Here is an 18,012-nt window from a genome sequence, read left to right as displayed (position 1 = left end):
TTCCGGCTAAAGTTTTTATAATATAGCCAAAAATAGATGTTGCGTCTCAAAAAAGTCTCAAAATTCTATCTACTTTCAACCAAACACCAGCAGAATTATAACATAAATGTTACTGTAGAGGGTGTATATCTTCTCCTCGTAGAGTGCTCAATAAGTAAATAGAGCGTTATTATAATAAAAATAAAAAACAACTCTTTATTATAACATAAATGTTATATGCAAAAATGCTTAGAATTCTAAGGGTTGGCCTTCTATTATAACTAGATAAAGAAATCCTCAAATGTTTGAATCCACTTTAGTGGTGACTATCTACAAGCCACATAACCGTTTCAGGGTTGACGATTTTCCCAACTGCCTTATAAACCATTCGTCCAAAAATGTTGCCAACATTTTTCAGGGTTAATTTTCTCCTATTTTTATTTTTAGTCACAGTAATTAATGAAATTGAGAAGAATTTAATTCTTTCTTTTTAGCAATGTTGTCCAGAGCTGTAAACAAAAAATTGCTTGTGAAGCATCATCCAGCCATACAAGCTGCTTTTTGTTTCAAAAGTGAATTGAAAGAACCAAAGAATCATCCGGTGTATCAAGCAAGATTGAAATCCACAGACGGTTCCTCCCATCAAACATCTGACTATCTGAAATATGGTCTTGCTGCTGTGGGTTTGGCTATTTCTGGGTCGCTGTTAAAACTTTATATTGATGGTCAAAACTCTCCTGTTGAGTGTGCAAAAAAAGCTCAAAATGTGTTTTCTCGTGATGAAGTATCTAAGAGAAAAACAAAGCAAGATGGTATTTGGGTCATTTACGATAACAATGTTTATGACATAACTGATTTTGTAGAAGGTCACCCAGGAGGTGCTACTAAAATCATGCTTGCTGCTGGTGATAATTTGGAGCCCTATTGGGATATGTATGCTTTCCACAAAAAAGGTGAAGTTTTGGAAATGCTCAAAGAGTACTATATTGGAAAGCTGAGGAAGGAAGATTGGGTTGTTGCAAGGAAAACTGAAGGTCCTTTTGCCAATGATCCTAAACGCCATCCAGCACTTCTGGCAAACTCAAAGGAACCATTTAATGGTGAAACTCCAAGTGTGTTAGCCAATGATAATTTAATCACACCGAATGATCTTTTCTTTGTTCGAAATCATTTGCCAGTTCCTGATTTAAAAGGTGAAGATTGTCGACTTAAAATTGAAGGCACTTCAAAATGTATCACCTTAGATTTGAACGAGCTCAAAAGCAAATTTGAGAAAGTTGAAATCATATCTGCCATTCAATGCGCTGGAAATCGTCGAAGTGAAATGAATAAAATAAAGAAAGTCAAAGGTCTTAGCTGGTCCCATAATGCAATCAGTAATGCTAAATGGGGTGGTGTGCTATTAAGAGATCTACTTTTAGCTGCTGGTATTGATCCCAATGATAAAACCCTGAAGCATGTCCATTTTGAAGGAGCTGATAAGGATGTTTCAGGAAGTTGTTATGGTGCTTCCATACCCATTAACCGAGTTTTCGCGAAACATCTTCCCATTCTCGTTGCATATGAGATGAATGATGAGCCTTTGCCGAGGGATCATGGATTCCCTCTCCGTATTGTTGCACCTGGTATTGTTGGTGCCAGAAATGTGAAATGGCTCGAACGCATTGCTGTCAGTCCAGATGAATACCAAGGTCATTGGCAGCAGAATGATTACAAACCTTTCTCTTCAAACGTTGATTGGGATACTGTTGATTTCAGTAAGTCTGTTGCCATCCAAGAGTTACCTGTTACATCAGCTATCTGCTACCCTACTGATGGTGCTGAGGTAGATCAAGCTGAAGAAGAGCTTACAGTCAAAGGTTATGCCTACAGTGGAGGTGGTCGTGGTATCCTTAGGGTCGACGTGTCTGTTGATGATGGCAAATCATGGATCACTGCTGAGTTGAATCGTTCTGAACAAGATCTTGATAGCACCTACTCATGGACATTATGGGAATGTACTGTCCTGATTCCAGAAGGTCACAAAGGCAAGATGAATATCATGTGTAGAGCTGTTGATAGCTCTTGTAACACACAGCCAGACACTGTTGCTCCTGTCTGGAATCTTCGGGGATGTTTGAATAATTCTTGGCATAACGTTGAACTGAAAGTCACAGATTCTGAATAAGACTTTATTTTGCTTGTTTATGTCGGTTTTAAAATGCATATATATCTGTTTTGTTATAACATAGCGTGGTAATATATTTCAAAATATTACTTTTATTCAATTTTTAAGTAATGAAATAATTAGGTCTAATTACAGTCTTGGTAAAAGACCTCCTTACTGATTGACTAATACAACGGTAATCAAATGTCTCTTAGGCCGAGCAATGTTCTTTTAAAGTTGTAGTTGCAAATTTTTAATGATTTATTTTAATTGAAGCCAATAATTTTGCAGTTCTATCAAAAGTTCGAGGCCAAAGCCACATACCTTTATTTTCAATTTAATTCTTCTTTAATTATAATTAGATATTTTTATACTTTGATTGTAATTTGCCTTTTTATTAAATTTTTCTTTCATCACAGGAAATTAAAAATAGAAAATATTAAATTTGTTTTTTAAAGAAATTCTATCAAAACTGCAGTTATATTTCAATTTATTTTTATGTCTTCCAGATAAACAATATACTTTTTGTCATTTCTTTCCATCTTTTGAGTAATCGTTTAAGAATTTTATCAAGTAAAGCTAATGAACAGAAGGATTTTGTGAAAATAAACATGTTTTCTTTTCGCTATCCTAACGAAAACTATGATGTCTAAGTGTCGTGGAAGAATTTTTTTAATTAACCTTACAAGAATTTATCTGGGAAGAACTAGTCGATTATCTATACTGATTATTGTATTATCACTGTATATCATGTTTTCATCTTTTGCCTTAGATTTTCTTTGAAAATATTGAAGAGATGGAGTATTTCAAGATGATATTGAGGCATGCTTGAAATCTTCATTTGATAAGTTATTTTGAAAAAAATCTCTAACATATGGTAAGCATTCAATTTTATTTTATGTATTGCTCATTATGTTCGTTTTTTCTTGTTAGTTTTCGTTTTTTCTTATTTACAACATTTTTAGAGTACTATGGTCTATATTCCCTTATAAGAAATTACACTTTTTAGTGCCTTCAATCCAATTGCCTACAGTGTTCTTTAAAACTTTTGGCATGTAAACTTTATTTTCTCATATTATACTTTGTTCTTATAAATGAAAACATGCATCTTTACAGCTCTTTTTTTTACCAAAAGTTGAAGTTGCCATGTAGGATGACAAGACCATCTTTTACCAAGCCTATTCCTTGATTTCAAGATCCCTCTCGATTCGCAAGTTGCTAGCGAACGTTATGAGAAATCTTAGATAGTTAATAAAAAAGCGAATTCTATTAGTAGTAGAAGTTTAAGTGTCTTCTCACAACTTTTTCTAGCAACTCGCGAATGGAGAGGGACCTTGAAATCAAGAAATATGCTTGGTAAAAGATGGTCTTGCTAGCAGCTTGCGAATCGAGTCTTTGATCTTGGTTTCCCATCTGATGAAGTAGTTTTTTATATATTTTTGACTTTCAGTTTTTAACACTTTCTTAGAATTCGTTATTTAATAACTATCTAAGATTTCTCATTTTCCCATACTGTCCATAATAAATTTGTGTAAAAAGAACAAACAGTGTAACATATATTTTATTTATGTCTATCTCATATTAAACATACATGAAACTCAAATAGTTTCCTTGGAAACCTAATAACCTTATTTCTAGTTATTCATTATCATCTCTAACAGTAACATCTATTCCTTATCTTTTATAGATTGGTAGGAAGAGACCTGCACTTTTAAATGGAGAAAATCTATGGTATACAAAAACCAGGATTATGAATTCATAAATTTTGGTTTCGAATTTTGAAACATATATTCATATTTGGTTGTGTTTGTAGATGGGTCATAACGTCTTGAGAGTTTGAGCTTTTATATGGATTCACTCTTTGAAAGATTTTAATGGATACGAAATTGTTTGGGCCTTTTTATTGATGTAACCGAGGAAACCATGGGCGTTTTGATTAGCAAGAAAAAGCCTAAGCCTGCACCAAGGTAATTTTTCCCATCGACATATATCGTCGACATATATGACGTTCAAACAACGTCAATCTAACGTTCATTACATCCAAATGACGTTAAAAACATTGAAACGACATTGTGTGCCAGCTGAGTTTTTTGACACTTTGTCTTGTTTTGTGTTTTTTTTGTATTTTGAAAGTCTATTTTCCATACTTGAAAAGACTTTCTGTTAGCAGGTATTTGCGACGAACTTATTGTTTTCAGTGGATACCCAGCTTAGAGTTGCTATCCTACTTTTATACTAAGTTAAATAGATGTATTTTATTATCTTTTTGGCTCAGCCAACCAGAATTGCAACCATCACAACCAAAACCTGAACCCGTCCCAGAGCCGGAGCAAGAACCGAGTCGAGAGCCAACTCCTGAAGTGGTATCAGGTAGTACTTCATATTCGGTTTCTTAGTGTAGTGAAATAAAAAGATTCACAAAGTACTCAAGAAAATTCGAGTTTTATTAGGTAAAATTGATAGGGATCGACCATTTTCATAATCTCTCAATCCAACGCCTGTCAGGACCCCTCTCCTTCGATACCCATCATCACGTGAAAATCTGGTTCATCACGCAAAAAAAAATCCTCATTGCCTTTTTAATATCTGTTCATTATACAAAAAAAGCAAATTAAAATCACGTCATCGTTAATACCGTTCGGAGGGCTTTTCATACTTTCACTACCAAGAAATATTAAAGATTCTAAAAAGTTGCAAAATTCAATTATTCTTGTCAATATTCCCATAGCATCTTAACTTTTCTCTCTTTCATTTTTTAGAAGAAGAAGAAGAAGAAGAACCAGAGGAGGAGCAAGAAGAAGAAGGTAAAACATTGCAATTATTGTATCTTAAGTTGTCTTTGTAATTGTTGTCTTAAAAATGAAACTTGAATTAAATATTAAACTAATTAAATTAAAATTAAAAACTAATTGAAAGTCCTATTAAAAATGGTAAAAATACTCTTACACCAAAATCTTTTCAAGATAATTAAAGAAAGGTTTATTCTCAACTTCAGTTGAGCTATAATCTGAGAATGTCTGTATGTCTGTATGTCCGTCCGAAAACTTTAGGGCAGGCTGGACACTTCAAAAAAGGTCGGATTTGGCTGAAATTTGGCACACTTGTTCCTTGGGTGAATATCTGGGGGTGTTTTTTTCATTTTTTTGAAAATTTTGATTTTTGGGGCCTGGGGACGAGTTTTTCGCCAAAACGAGGCTAAAACTTTGGGGCAGCCTGGACACTTCAAAAAAGGTCGGATTTGGCTGAAATTTGGCACACTTGTTCCTTGGGTGAATATCTGGGGGTGTTTTTTTCATTTTTTGAAAATTTTGATTTTTGGGGCCTGGGGACGAGTTTTTCGCCAAAACGAGGCTAAAACTTTGGGGCAGCCTGGACACTTCAAAAAAGGTCGGATTTGACTGAAATTTGGCACACTTGTTCCTTGGGTGAATATCTGGGGGTTTTTTTTCATTTTTTGAAAATTTTGATTTTTGGGGCCTGGGGACGAGTTTTTCACCAAAACGAGGCTGGCAGCTTGGAGACTTTAAAAACGACCCGATTTGGCTGAAATTTGGCACACTTGTTCCTTGGGTGAATATTTTTCATTTTTTGAAAATTTTGATTTTTGGGGCCTGGGGACGAGTTTTTCGCCAAAACGAGGCTAAGACTTTGGGGCAGCCTGGAGACTGCAAAAATGGTCAAATTTGGCTGAAATTTATTTAATCCCTCCAAAAGGAATGAAAAGAATCAATTTGAGTTTTGTTTATGTGCCATTGAGCAGAGTTCGGAGATTGGCTGATCTCACAATTGTCAGACCCTTTGATCGGGATATTTTAAACTTGTCTGTGGATAGTGACTGTAAAGCTATGATGGTAGACTTTAAGAATAGGGATATATGTAAACATTTGTGAACCCAAGAAAACTTTAATATCTCGATAAATTTTAAAATCAATTTTCGTATATGATAAATTGTGGGAAATTAATTTTTCAGAGCAACGTGTGAACAAAAGCCACAAAAGGTTTGAGGAACTTTCTCCTAAGTTATTTATTTTGAAAGGCTCTTAGGACGAGGACACTATTCTAACGCACATAAAAAAATGAAAAAATTAAGATAAAAACACCCCCAGGTATTCACCCAAGGAACAAGTGTACCAAATTTCAGCCAAAACGGACAAAGTATATTTGCTACCTAATACTAAATATTTGAAATGTTACAATTGGGCCTTCTAATAACGGGAAAATCTGAAGTTGAGCCCAGTGCGGTGCGCACGTTCGACTATGATTATTAACCTTGATAGAATATTTGTTATTTTAACTTTATTTGAGTTAGAATCTGAGAATATAATCTATTTGTTTATCTATGTATCCGGTGACGTATCCTTTCAAAATAATGGGTAGACTTGTGGCTTGATTTAACTTGCCAGAAATTTCGCAGACTTTTCCCTTTAACTTATGTAGCCTAAGACAAGTTTCAACACCTAAATGAGTCTGGAACTCAAAACCTTAATTATCAATTTTAGAATTGGGCCTAAGTAAGGATGACGTAACAATATACTAAAGCTCGGTTAGCACGTTCAGTTAAAATAAAATATGATAGAAGAAAAACAGCATACCTTGGAGCTACGACCAGAAAATCTTCCCCACATACAGGGTCACCTTCATGGATCTTCCGGGGAGAATGTGCGACGTTTCGGGGGGTACCTCTTGACGCTTTGTCTGCACACCGAACCCTCTCAGAGACGTGAGGTCCCAATACACTAGGACATGCTTGCTGATTCTTTCGATTAAGCTCCATCTAGCCAAATGACACCATCTCTCTTTATCAAATAATTATATATCAATTTTTTAGAAGAAGAACAGGAAGAACCAGAGGAAGAAGAAGAGCCAGAAGATGAGCCAGAAGATGACGAAAACGAAGAAGAAAAAGAATCAGGCAATGAGGAAGTAGTTGAATATTCATCAGATGTTGCATCTGAACTGTTGAAAGGTGTTATTGACATCAATATTCCATCACAAGCACGTATTGTTCGCATCTTCACCAGTTCCACATTCACCGGTATGTTTTAAATGCTCTTCATATCAACTACACGTTTTTTTATAAGAACATCCAAAACTTTTGAAGCCTTCGGATGCTCTTAACTTTTTGATCTTCAAGCCTTAGTATATAACATGCTTTCAATTTCACCATTTTGTGAGTGTTTTTGTCACTTTTCCTAAGAAATCGGGTGGTTTAGAGTCCACAAAGCCTTAAAATGTTCTTAACTTTTTGGCCATCGAAGCCTTATGTTCTCTTATAATTTGTTCTTATAAAAAAAACGTGTTTGTTCAGACGTTATGGTTTAGCATCGTTTCTGTAGGCTCTCTACGGAGAGGAAGTGTTCATATTGGTTTCGGAGCAGTTCCGTTCCGATAAAAATAGTGGATGGTAGCTGTTTTGATCCGTTTTGCTTTGCAACATATTTTTTAGGTTTATAATAAATTTTGGTGTCCACACAGTGTCTGTATCGGAACCGTTTCGTTGCGAACCGTAATGTCTTAAAATGAAAAGTCTTGAATGCACATCAGCCTCAAGGGGCTGACAGGCTTGCTATAGAGTAAGATAGACTTGCTAGTGTAATGTTGATTTACTTGTTGAGACTGTTCTTTGATTTTTGACATTTCAACGAGCGAGTTTAGTTTGGATTATAGGAATTGAATAAGTCTTCATTGAAAAGCTGGAACTATACTTTCTTCAAACTGTACTTCATCAAAAGATCAGGGATACGGAAAAAAATATAATTTTTTACAAGCTTTCTATATTGGGAGGGGGAAGGTTATGGTCATGGTAATTGTCAATGGTTCTCATGGTATCTTGAAGCACATCTTATTAAATTGTTTGATTTCATCCCAGATACGTTTAACGAACGAAATGCATTAATGGTGAAGGTGTATCCAAAGTTGAAAGAATATTGTCAATCAACTGGATATGATTTTCAAGTGGTGGACATGAGATGGGGTGTACGTGACGAAGCTACCGCTGACCACATGACGTCAGAATTGTGTATGAAAGAACTGAAATTGTGTCAAGATATTTCGACAGGGCCGAGTTTTGTTGTAAGTAAATTCCTTCCAAACCTTCAAAAAGTAGTCTAGCATGCAACTAAATTCAAGTGAGAGTATGACAAGTATGGCAAACAAAAATCAAGGACATAACAGTTTATGGAAACTAACATTATCACTTAACGCATTATCATATAACATTGGAGTATGAATTTCAGATTGTGAAAATATCATTCTTATCAAAGTTGCATCACATCAGAATTTTAAAATTTAAAAAAAGTTTCAAATAATACCACATATAACTAAAAGTTAAGATATTTAATTAAAAACTTTTCTTTCTTAGACTTTTTTGTCGCACAAATACGGTTACCGACCATTTCCACCGAAAATTGTCGCCACCGAATTCGAAGCAATGTTTAAAGTCGTTGAAGAACAAAGCGACAAAGATCTCCTTCAAAAATGGTTTCTGAAAGACGAGAACATTATTCCAACTACATACGTCTTACAACCAATCACCGACCTTTTACCGAATTACGGAAATCATAATGTTTCTAAAGAAGAACGCGGCAAAGCATCTGGAGAATGGTGGGCAGCTTTTGAGCGAATGCAAGTTGTTTTTCGGGAAGCTGCCGATAAAGTATTCAAAGGAAAGCCAAATATTCGATGGAAATACTTTCAATCCGGTAAAAAATTCATATAGCTTTTAGAAAGGGTCTAGGGAAGTTAATTCTTTATTACGTATAGCACAGCATTAATTCAAACATGGTTTCTTAAACTTTCCAGAACGGTTAAGTCTTTATCTTTTTTCAAAAAGGACGTCATTAACAAAATACGCAAAACACTATACAAAAGAGCGACGGACAACTTCAAATGGCACTTGGGCTCACAATGTATATTATAAATTTGTTGCGACGCTACAGTGATGTAATGATTCACAGTCCCGTAGCAACTAGGGGTGGGGCGTGGGCATTGCACCCCCAATAATCTTTTCAAAGATGGTTTCTTCAAATTTTTCAAACTAGTTTTCCTTACTTACTTGTTGCTAATAATTATAAATCTTTTGCTTGAATTCATTGATTTTTCGAGGCCTTTTTTAAAATTCGAAAACCAGGGTTGGCTCTTGCGGTGTCACTCAACTTCAACCCCTTCTCCCAATATTAAAATTACTTTTAACTTTAAAGCTGGATTCATGTAATCTTGTTTTATTTAGTTACGGAAGACGAGATCCAACGAGGTATACTCAAATCTAAAGATGCTAAATCACAATGTCATTGGTTCTATCGAAACATTCAAGATCTGCGACAAAACATTGATGACAAGGCGGCTCGCAATTTCATTGATAAGCTTGGCCAGAATCTAGATGACGAAGCTGTCGGCTTCACCGAGGATTTGAAAGCAACCAAAATACCTGGTGTTTTACCACAAGAGAATATTAACACCTATGATATCCAATGGTCTGCAGAACACGGCGTCAATCCGGAAGCCTCTGATGTTCATAAGAAATATATTGAACAACTATGTGATGATTTTTATCGTATATTGGTCGTCATGATTGATAATGGAATTAAAGAAAGGTTGGTACCCATTTGAGAGGGCCTAAATCTGTTCCAAATTTACCATTAAATGAGGATTGTTTATTATATTCAATACAAAGTTTTGAGCTCCTGATCGTTTCACGATTTTGCCTTTATCCCACCTGAACTTTATATAGACTCTGGAGGTAGTTTCTGAATCCCGGCCTAACAAAATCTTTTGATCGAAGTTTTTTGGTACCCTAATGGTTGCACTACCACTAATCAATAGCGGTGTAAATGCATCGGGATCACTGGATCTACTTTTTTTGGCTTCTTTGCGGGTACTACTAAAGAAACCCGGTTAGTGCTTTATTCTCATCTTTGGAATGTTATAACACAATCGTGACTGCATCTTCCTATCTAATTGTAGAAGGCAGTATCTTACTCACAAACTTGGATTTTTTCCCTTTACTGTCGCTCTAAACCTTTCATGTAGATGTCAAGTACTGCTAATAATCAGGTACCCGAGACTAAGTATGACTGGAGGTGACCACACTTTCACCGCGGCTTCTTGACGTTTTGATGTTTGTCAAATATTAATCATTATAATTATGTTTGAGTCAAATATACTCCAAAAAATTCAATAGGCTGCTAACGAATAATTTCCGTGGAAAGGGCAAATATGAAGCAAGGAACTTATCAAAGCTATCAAAGTTCCATTCAAATATGAACAGAAAGAGAACAGTACAAAAGAAACAAAAAAAATTCAGATTGCAGAAAAACAAACTATCCTACTTTCCATCCTTAGAAAGGCTGCTGACATTGATGACGAGCTGGTCAAAGAAATATGCCAGCATTCATCAATGTGTAAAGAAAAAAGTCGAATTTTCCAAGGTCGACAAGACATCATTGATCAAATCATCTCTTACATTGGTAAAGAAGAAGAGGACGAGGAGAATCGTACAACTCTGGTAGTTTATGGTGAATCTGGATGTGGTAAAACATCAATCATGGCTAAAGCAGCTGCCTTAGCCAAACAGGAATATCCGGATCATATCCAAGTGACCAGATTCCTTGGCACTACGGCGGATTCATCGACCATTTCAAGATTGTTAAATTCGATTTGTAATCAGTTGCAAAGGTCATCACAACTACCGATCGATGCTGCTCAACCGCAGGTCAATATTTTGCTTCTTTCACTCTTACTTATTTTGTCAATCAGTCATTTAGAGTCGATATTTTATATGGATAACCCAGTAATCCAGGACTCTTAGACAGCTTTTCGATTTCTTTCATGGGGTCCGAGGCTAGCCGGCTTGTCTACAATGAAGTATAAGCCCGAAGGGCTAGAATCGAATCTTTAACGTGCTAGACCGCGCAACTTTGGTAGGATTTGGTAGGCTTCGGATCCTACCAAGGAGATTCTATTCTAGCCCTTTGGGCTTATATTTCATTGCTTGGCTATGTATGAACTGATCGAAATATTGGAAGGAGAGGGGATCCGAACCGTGAACCCCTGGTTTGTAACGCTGACGCCTTTGACCACTTAACCATCGTTCCTGAGCAACAGAATAGAATCAATTTTCTTTGCAACAAAAATTTGCTTTGTTCGATGTACGGCAATCGATCTCGAAATAATGGCAGTAATTATCTAAATGACTTTTTTTCATAAGATTGCATATTATTTACTTCTAGCTATATTTCTATTACTATAATATTCATTGACTCGTTGATCGTAAGTTTTACCTTTTTTTCTCCATTTTAGTCATTCAAAGACCAAGTGGAACTCTTAGAGAACATCATTGAAAAGATGGATGACTCGGAACTCCCCTGTATTCTCTTCTTGGATTCGATTGATCAACTTTCACCAGACGATGGAGCTTACCTTATGAAATGGTTACCAAAGAAACTACCAAAACAATTCAAGATTATCATTTCTGCGTTACCGGATGAAAAATATAACATCATCAACTCGTTGAAAGTAAAATCCTTTGAATTCTTATTAAAATATTATAACATTGAACTATATTATATCCGCAGATACGTGTTTCGTCATATTTCGTCCGTATTAAAAACCTCGGTCTGGAAGCCTTTTGTTTCTTTCCATTGTTTTTTACTTGAGCTTGCGTTGAGAAATTTGCTCACTTTTTGTTTACGTGATCAAATCTTAAACCAATTCTTAGAGGTTTGCATAATCGCTTGTGTTGAGCGGAGAAGTAGAGCTTGCTCCTCAATAAGTCTATAGAGTGCTCAATGAACCGAAGTTCTGTACTTACGTTAACATGCGTCCTTCCCAGGACTCATCAGTGCGGCCTGGGTAAGCGAGCATTGACTGCTGTTACCACAAGGCCCGCGCCATGAACTTGTTTCAACAAACGTGTTGAAGCTTGTTTAAAAAGATTTCTAAGCTGAGGGCGGGGCACAAAATTCTACGGTTCCATGCCTGTCAATTTTTTAATATCTTCCTTTTCAAGGGTATGGTTCCAGCTGAAGGATTCATAGAAGTGACTAAGCTACCCACAGACACTGCCAATGACATTCTCAATGCATGGCTGGTAGACAGTAAACGTCAATTAACCACCAAACAAAACGAGATGGTCATGAATTCTTTCAACCAAGCTCCTTTACCTCTTTTCCTCAAATTGGCCTTTGATCAAGCAACTAAATGGAAATCTTATCAACCAATGGAAAGCATATCTTTAGAGAAAAACGTTAAAGATTCTATTAATAGGTTTGATTATAATCTTACTTTTTTGTTATTTTATGGATATACTCCATTTTTGCCGGCTCCTTCAAGACTAAGCTCTAGTTTAGACGGCCGACTTTCTGCCTTGCCTATTCTAATTGTCAGAGTAGGCAGAAAATGGGCACAAAGTCGGCAGTTAAAATCTTTGTTTGGATAAGATTTAAGTAAGTCATTGCATTGACGTCAAAAGAGGCCAATACATTGACTTTAGACAGCCCACTTTATACCAACTTTAACTCAAAATTAGAATTCATGATATGCACCACTGCAATAACTTTACGAAATTATGCAACTTTTTCTATTGTCTAAGTGACGTATTGGGTGGAAAATTTTAAAAGTTCTCAGAAGACTCTCCAGTGGTGTATATCATGAATAGGCAGGGCGAAAATGGACTGTCTAAACTAGAGCTAAATGTTTTGGTATTCAAAAGTATCCGAGGACGTGTTTGAATTAAGCAATAAACTTTGTCTGCTATTTCCAAGTTCTCCGTCTTTTGAAGAGTCCACTAATTGATTATGCTGTAGTTGCAGAGGTCGATTATTAGCTATTGCTATTCAGGAATATGAGTGGCAGGTACTTAAAGTGGATAACTCCCACTATTCCTGACCCTCAAATGTTTGAAAATAATAAAAAATAATGTCAAATTGTTGTAGATGGTATGTGTTTGCCAAAAAGCCTCGTAAATTGCGTTGAAGGTCTTGGATGAATCGTCTTCACAATCACTTTTTCCTGTCTCATCGCCAACGATTGACCCTGGCGAATATTAGAGGATTCGCCCTGGTGAATATGTATTTTCATTTCTCTTCATGTAGGTTATTCTCAGACCTGGAAAGGATGCATGGAAAATACTTGGTCAGCCATGCTCTTGGATTGATAACAGCATCAAAACATGGACTTTCTGATGCCGAGATGGACGATTTGTTATCCATTGACGATGAAGTTCTTAACGATGTTTACCAGTACTGGGTACCGCCTGTTCGAAGGATACCATCACTGCTGTGGATCAGAATTCGAAACGATTTAGGTACCATGATCCCTTTTCTGAGTCTATCTATTTGTGAATAATATTAAGAAATAGAAAAATCAACAACATCAGTAATTTGTGGTGACAAAGTGCTCTATACCAAGGTAGAGCTAAATTCAAAATTTGAAATAGAAGAATCTATCCTTAAGTTTGAAACTTATTTGAATCTTTTGACTAATAATTAAGAACCTTAGTCTAATTCAAAGAAGATGTTTTGGTCTAAAGAAAAAGAAATATTTCTGGTTGATTCTCTTAAACTCCATGCGAATTGCTTTTTAGTAAAACTTAATTTCTCATTTTAATCCAACATGTCTTAATGGCATTGCCACGTTTTAGCTCGATCTCCTATCCTGTAGGAAAAAGTAGGATATTAGTTGGGAAAAATTTTAGGTATTCTTGCTTGCCTTGCAAAAGCACCACAAAACGGCCCTGAATTTACCACAAGTGTATACTTTAAAATTTTATTTATTGAGAGATTCTGTCGTCAGTTCAGTTGTTAAGAATTGTGCTCCTTTTTTTTATTTTCAGGATCTTATATTATCTACAGAGGAGCAAGTGGAGTTCTGGTGAACAACTGGTATCACCGTCAATTCATTGAAACTGCTACAGAACGGTACCTCAGTATAGATCAGAAAAAGAATTTCCATACTATTATGGCAGATTATTTCCTTGGTAAATGGAGCAGCGGTGCCAAGAAAGGCTTCACTGACAAATCTGGTAAAGATGGTGAAGAAGACAGGCTAGTAGCTGCTCAACCGAACAAATTCCAGGCTAAAGATGACACTGAAGTTTTCAATTATCGCAAATTAAGTGAACTGCCAAGACATTTGATCGAATCTGATGATTTGGTGAACCTGAAGAAACGTGTTTTATTCGATTTCGATTTCTTACTTTGTAAATTACGAGCTTTTGGTTATCAACCGTTATATGAAGATGTCAGTGAAGCACGATTGGTCTATCCACAGGACAAGGACATCAAAATGTTATCGGAGATTTTGAAAATCAGTAGCAGGACACTTTTGATTGATCCAATGCAGTTTCCTACACAATTGTATGGCCGCTTGGATAGTGAAAATTTATCACCTGACATCAAAAGGCTATTGGATGACGCATCTAACTCCGGCATTCCTTGTTTCATACCAAATAAGATTTGTTTCGAAACACCAGGTGGTTCACTGCTTAACACATTGGCTGGACATACGGGGATGGTTGAACATGCCTCGTTTACTCAAGATGGGAAGAGGTTATTGTCTGTCGGAGGAGATTCAACTCTTAGGTACAAACTTTCGCGAGCAGAAACTTTCGCGAATTTTGGCCCTTTTTGCGAAAGTTAATGTCTTAACAGGGTAATTCGCGAAAGTTTATGCTCACGAAAAATTCTCAAAAAAATTGGAAATCTACAAAACCTCGAAATTGTAATAAATATCAAATTTTTGGCATATTATTATCCTTTAATGCCTTTTTAAAGTCGAAGAGTCTTTAACGGATTTAAGGAATATGTTTTCACTTTTATGGGAATTTTTATTCGAAAATTCTCATTTTTATCCAACGATTCGCGAAAGTTTATGATCGCGAAAAACGTGGTCTGTTATTTTGAAAATGGCTTTAAAAAGTAAACAAGATTCGTTAATCTTTTGGAAACGCTGTTAATAGGTTGGAATTTCCATTAATCCTAAAACTTCAGTTGAGCTAGAAGCTGAGGGAATGGTCGGATTTGGCTGAAATTTGACTCACTTACCCATTTGGGTGAATAAGGGGGGTTTCTATTTTGAAAATATTTTTGGCCCGCGACAAGTTTTTAGCGAAAGCAAGGCTAAAACTTTACGACAGTCTATAGGCTTAAACATGGTCCAATTTGACTTCAGTTTGACACACTTGTTCCTTGGGTGAATACTTTTTCACCTTTCAAAGGTATTGATTTTGGGGCCTGGAGGTGAGTTTTAACTATTGTTACAATTTGACCTTTGAATAACTGAGGGAATGGAAGTTAAGCCCAGTTGGATACACACGGTGCACGATCCGCTATTCCTAGAATCCCGGCCAAATTGTGCTACGATTTCCTGGTCTACTACCTGTGATCATCGCTACTCAACTCAAATATAACAAATCTATCAGGCCCAATATTCCTCATGCCGGATGGTTCGTTAATATTACACTAGTTCGTAGTAGACGAGAAAAGCGTAGCTCAATTTGTTGTGAATTCGCAGAATAGTGGTACACGCGTATCTTACTGAACTCAACTTCCATATTTTCTGCCATCTTCAATTGTAAGTGCTATCTCGTTTTCTTTAAACGAGAAGTATGCATTTGCTTTCACTCTTAAAATGGAAAATGATGCAACTTCAAACTCTTCTTTTTCAGGATCTGGGATTTAGAAAGTGGTGCACAAATCCGCTCCACGCAATTAGAAACAGCTGCAATGGCGGTCCACTCATACAATGACGATAAATGTGCACTGGCCGTTTCGTATGGTTCATTGGTAGCCATCGATCTTCAAACTGATGAGATTTACTATGATGAATATCACACAGCAGCATACGGAAAGTATGTGTAGAGAAATTATGTATCGGAGATATTCTACGGCTACGGTTACGAGGCTGCCCATGCGCGTCGTCACCTAAGGCGACATGCCGTTGTCTACTTTGCTCTGTCAGGGAAAAACACCAAAACACTGTTAGCCAGTGCCTTCCCACAAACCAAATTTTTTCTTTGTTTTATTGTCAGTTACACTTTGAAGCGACTTCTTAAAAACGAAAAAAAGCATACGCGATGAAGTGCAGCTTGTCCAAAGTCACGGCAAAATGAGCTGCGCCGAAGAGAAAATCTTGGACGGACTATCCTGTCCAAAAATATTCGATTTCGTGGCAAAAAGTAACAGACGTTAAATCGTGATAAAAAAGCGGTTTTCGTCTAACAGGCTAAAACACCGTATAAGCAAAGTCCACATAATGCTGTACGTCATATATCGAACTTGCTTTCACCCGCCATTACTTGCCTTACTCGCCATTTCCCTCGCCACTTTAACCGTAGCCGTAGAGAATTACAGATACATAATCTCGCTTGTATCTTCCCTTACTTTATTTAAAACGTCGGGTTCAATTTTGTTTTGGAAAATGTTATTTCCAGTCTTCATTGCACGATGTAATTCCCGAGGATAAGGTTATTTTGAAACAGCTCGAATTTATCAAATTCATTTCTAGCTTAAAAATAAAGACCCCCTGGATATCAGCCCTGAAAAAGTAGATAGAGGGGTTGAGGATATCCATGTATTTTGATGGATGGACATCAAGTTAGCATTGAACCCCCTGGATGTCCGATAACCACAACAAGGTGGACGTTTTCTGGAAAAGACCAATGAAACAAAATATGCTTAATATTTGTATAGGTCATCAGATATTTCACCGAATCGGCAACGTCTGGTAATGTGCAATGACGAAGAGATGTTCATTTTTAATACTTCAGATGTCAAACTTGTAAGCTCGGCAAATTTTGGAGAGAGTTTTCAGAGAGTTAATTGCAAATTCATTGTTTTTGTGCCTCTTTAAGAGATATTCGAGGGTTTGCAAAAGGGACCATGGCTCGCACATACATGGCACCCATTTTTCCCAAATACTCCCCTCCCCGGGAAACTCCCATTCTGCCAGCACTAAGTACAGGTTTAAATTCTTAAAGTTTGATTTTACTGCATTGATTTTTATTTAGATTTTGGGAGAATACTAAATTAGATTTTGAGCCCCGAATTTGACTAACAAGTCAAAACAAAACATTTAGTGCGTAGTCTTTCCTGAGAAGAGCAATCAGGGACTGCCCGTAGATAACTATCAGGCTTGTCGTTGGGTCTAAATTCTGTTCAAAAGAAATTAACAGTCCGAACATTTTGATACATTTCTTTTGAAAAGTAATACCTCGTTGGAATGATAATCTTAGGTGGAGATTTCAAGAATTTTTCAAAAATTTCAAATATAAAGATTGAAAGAAGTTTATTTTCGTACGATACTTGGGAATAGCAAGTTACGGCCTCCAAAGTAGGCTTAAAATGGTAAAAAGTGGGACCCACTTCGAAGGGCTGTAATGTCTGATCCAAGAAAGAAAAGTAACATATAGTAATAAGCTTTAATCTTACTGGCATTTATAAATTTGTGAAATAATATTCAACTCGTCCAATTTGCACGCTGTACCAGAGTGTATCTCACGTTTATCGTTTCGTAGTACAACGAATTTTGAAATTAGCCGTAGATATCGGGTCTTTGTACAGACTAACGCAAATCTCATTTGTGAACAAATCTTTCGGTCTCCTGCTATAATCGTCGCCGAAATTTTTGGCAAAAAAGGGGAATTCCCTCAAAACTTTCAAATTGCAAGTGATCTTTAAGTGCTTTGTAGTACAGTTCGGAAGTAGAGTTTTAACTCTGAGTCTTAACATTAGACTTAGGACCTAGGACCTAGGACCTTAGGATCTAAAAGCTCAAAAATGTTCCAATAAGGCAGAGAATATAGCCTGGAAGTCACTTTAACCACTTAAATCGGAAAATCCAATGAAGCAAAGTGGAAATACTGAAACTGCAATTCTCGCTTCGACCTTTAA

At 36.4% G+C, this 18,012-nt stretch overlaps 2 protein-coding genes across 2 annotated transcripts in view; both read left to right on the top strand.

Moving 5' to 3' along the window:
* Nucleotides 1-450: 450 nt before the first annotated feature.
* Nucleotides 451-2,275, top strand: LOC136798169 (sulfite oxidase-like). The gene has a single exon (XM_067054750.1). The coding sequence runs from the start codon at nucleotides 476-478 to the stop codon at nucleotides 2,144-2,146; it is 1,671 nt and encodes a 556-aa protein (XP_066910851.1). The 5' UTR covers nucleotides 451-475; the 3' UTR covers nucleotides 2,147-2,275.
* Nucleotides 2,276-2,895: 620 nt separating this feature from the next.
* Nucleotides 2,896-18,012, top strand: part of LOC136798171 (NACHT domain- and WD repeat-containing protein 1-like) — a 39,220-nt gene continuing 24,103 nt past the window's right edge. Inside the window, exons 1-15 of the mRNA XM_067054752.1 lie at nucleotides 2,896-3,002; nucleotides 3,813-4,092; nucleotides 4,401-4,495; nucleotides 4,885-4,929; nucleotides 6,954-7,160; nucleotides 7,995-8,197; nucleotides 8,487-8,826; nucleotides 9,354-9,717; nucleotides 10,466-10,835; nucleotides 11,423-11,638; nucleotides 12,132-12,388; nucleotides 13,216-13,427; nucleotides 13,956-14,703; nucleotides 15,789-15,971; nucleotides 16,813-16,900. Coding sequence (XP_066910853.1) covers nucleotides 4,049-4,092; nucleotides 4,401-4,495; nucleotides 4,885-4,929; nucleotides 6,954-7,160; nucleotides 7,995-8,197; nucleotides 8,487-8,826; nucleotides 9,354-9,717; nucleotides 10,466-10,835; nucleotides 11,423-11,638; nucleotides 12,132-12,388; nucleotides 13,216-13,427; nucleotides 13,956-14,703; nucleotides 15,789-15,971; nucleotides 16,813-16,900 — 3,372 coding nt within the window. The 5' untranslated portion in view covers nucleotides 2,896-3,002; nucleotides 3,813-4,048. The remainder of the gene's footprint in view (nucleotides 3,003-3,812; nucleotides 4,093-4,400; nucleotides 4,496-4,884; nucleotides 4,930-6,953; nucleotides 7,161-7,994; nucleotides 8,198-8,486; nucleotides 8,827-9,353; nucleotides 9,718-10,465; nucleotides 10,836-11,422; nucleotides 11,639-12,131; nucleotides 12,389-13,215; nucleotides 13,428-13,955; nucleotides 14,704-15,788; nucleotides 15,972-16,812; nucleotides 16,901-18,012) is intronic.

Source organism: Clytia hemisphaerica, unplaced genomic scaffold, assembly GCF_902728285.1.
Source record: "Clytia hemisphaerica strain Z4C2 unplaced genomic scaffold, Clytia hemisphaerica genome assembly, whole genome shotgun sequence".
NCBI classification, from domain to species: domain Eukaryota; kingdom Metazoa; phylum Cnidaria; class Hydrozoa; order Leptothecata; family Clytiidae; genus Clytia; species Clytia hemisphaerica.
This window is presented reverse-complemented; position numbering and strand designations above follow the sequence as displayed.

Coding starts and splice junctions, on each gene's coding strand:
- LOC136798169 (XM_067054750.1), top strand. CDS start 476: ATGTTGTCCAGAGCTGTAAACAAAAAATTGCTTGTGAAGCATCATCCA.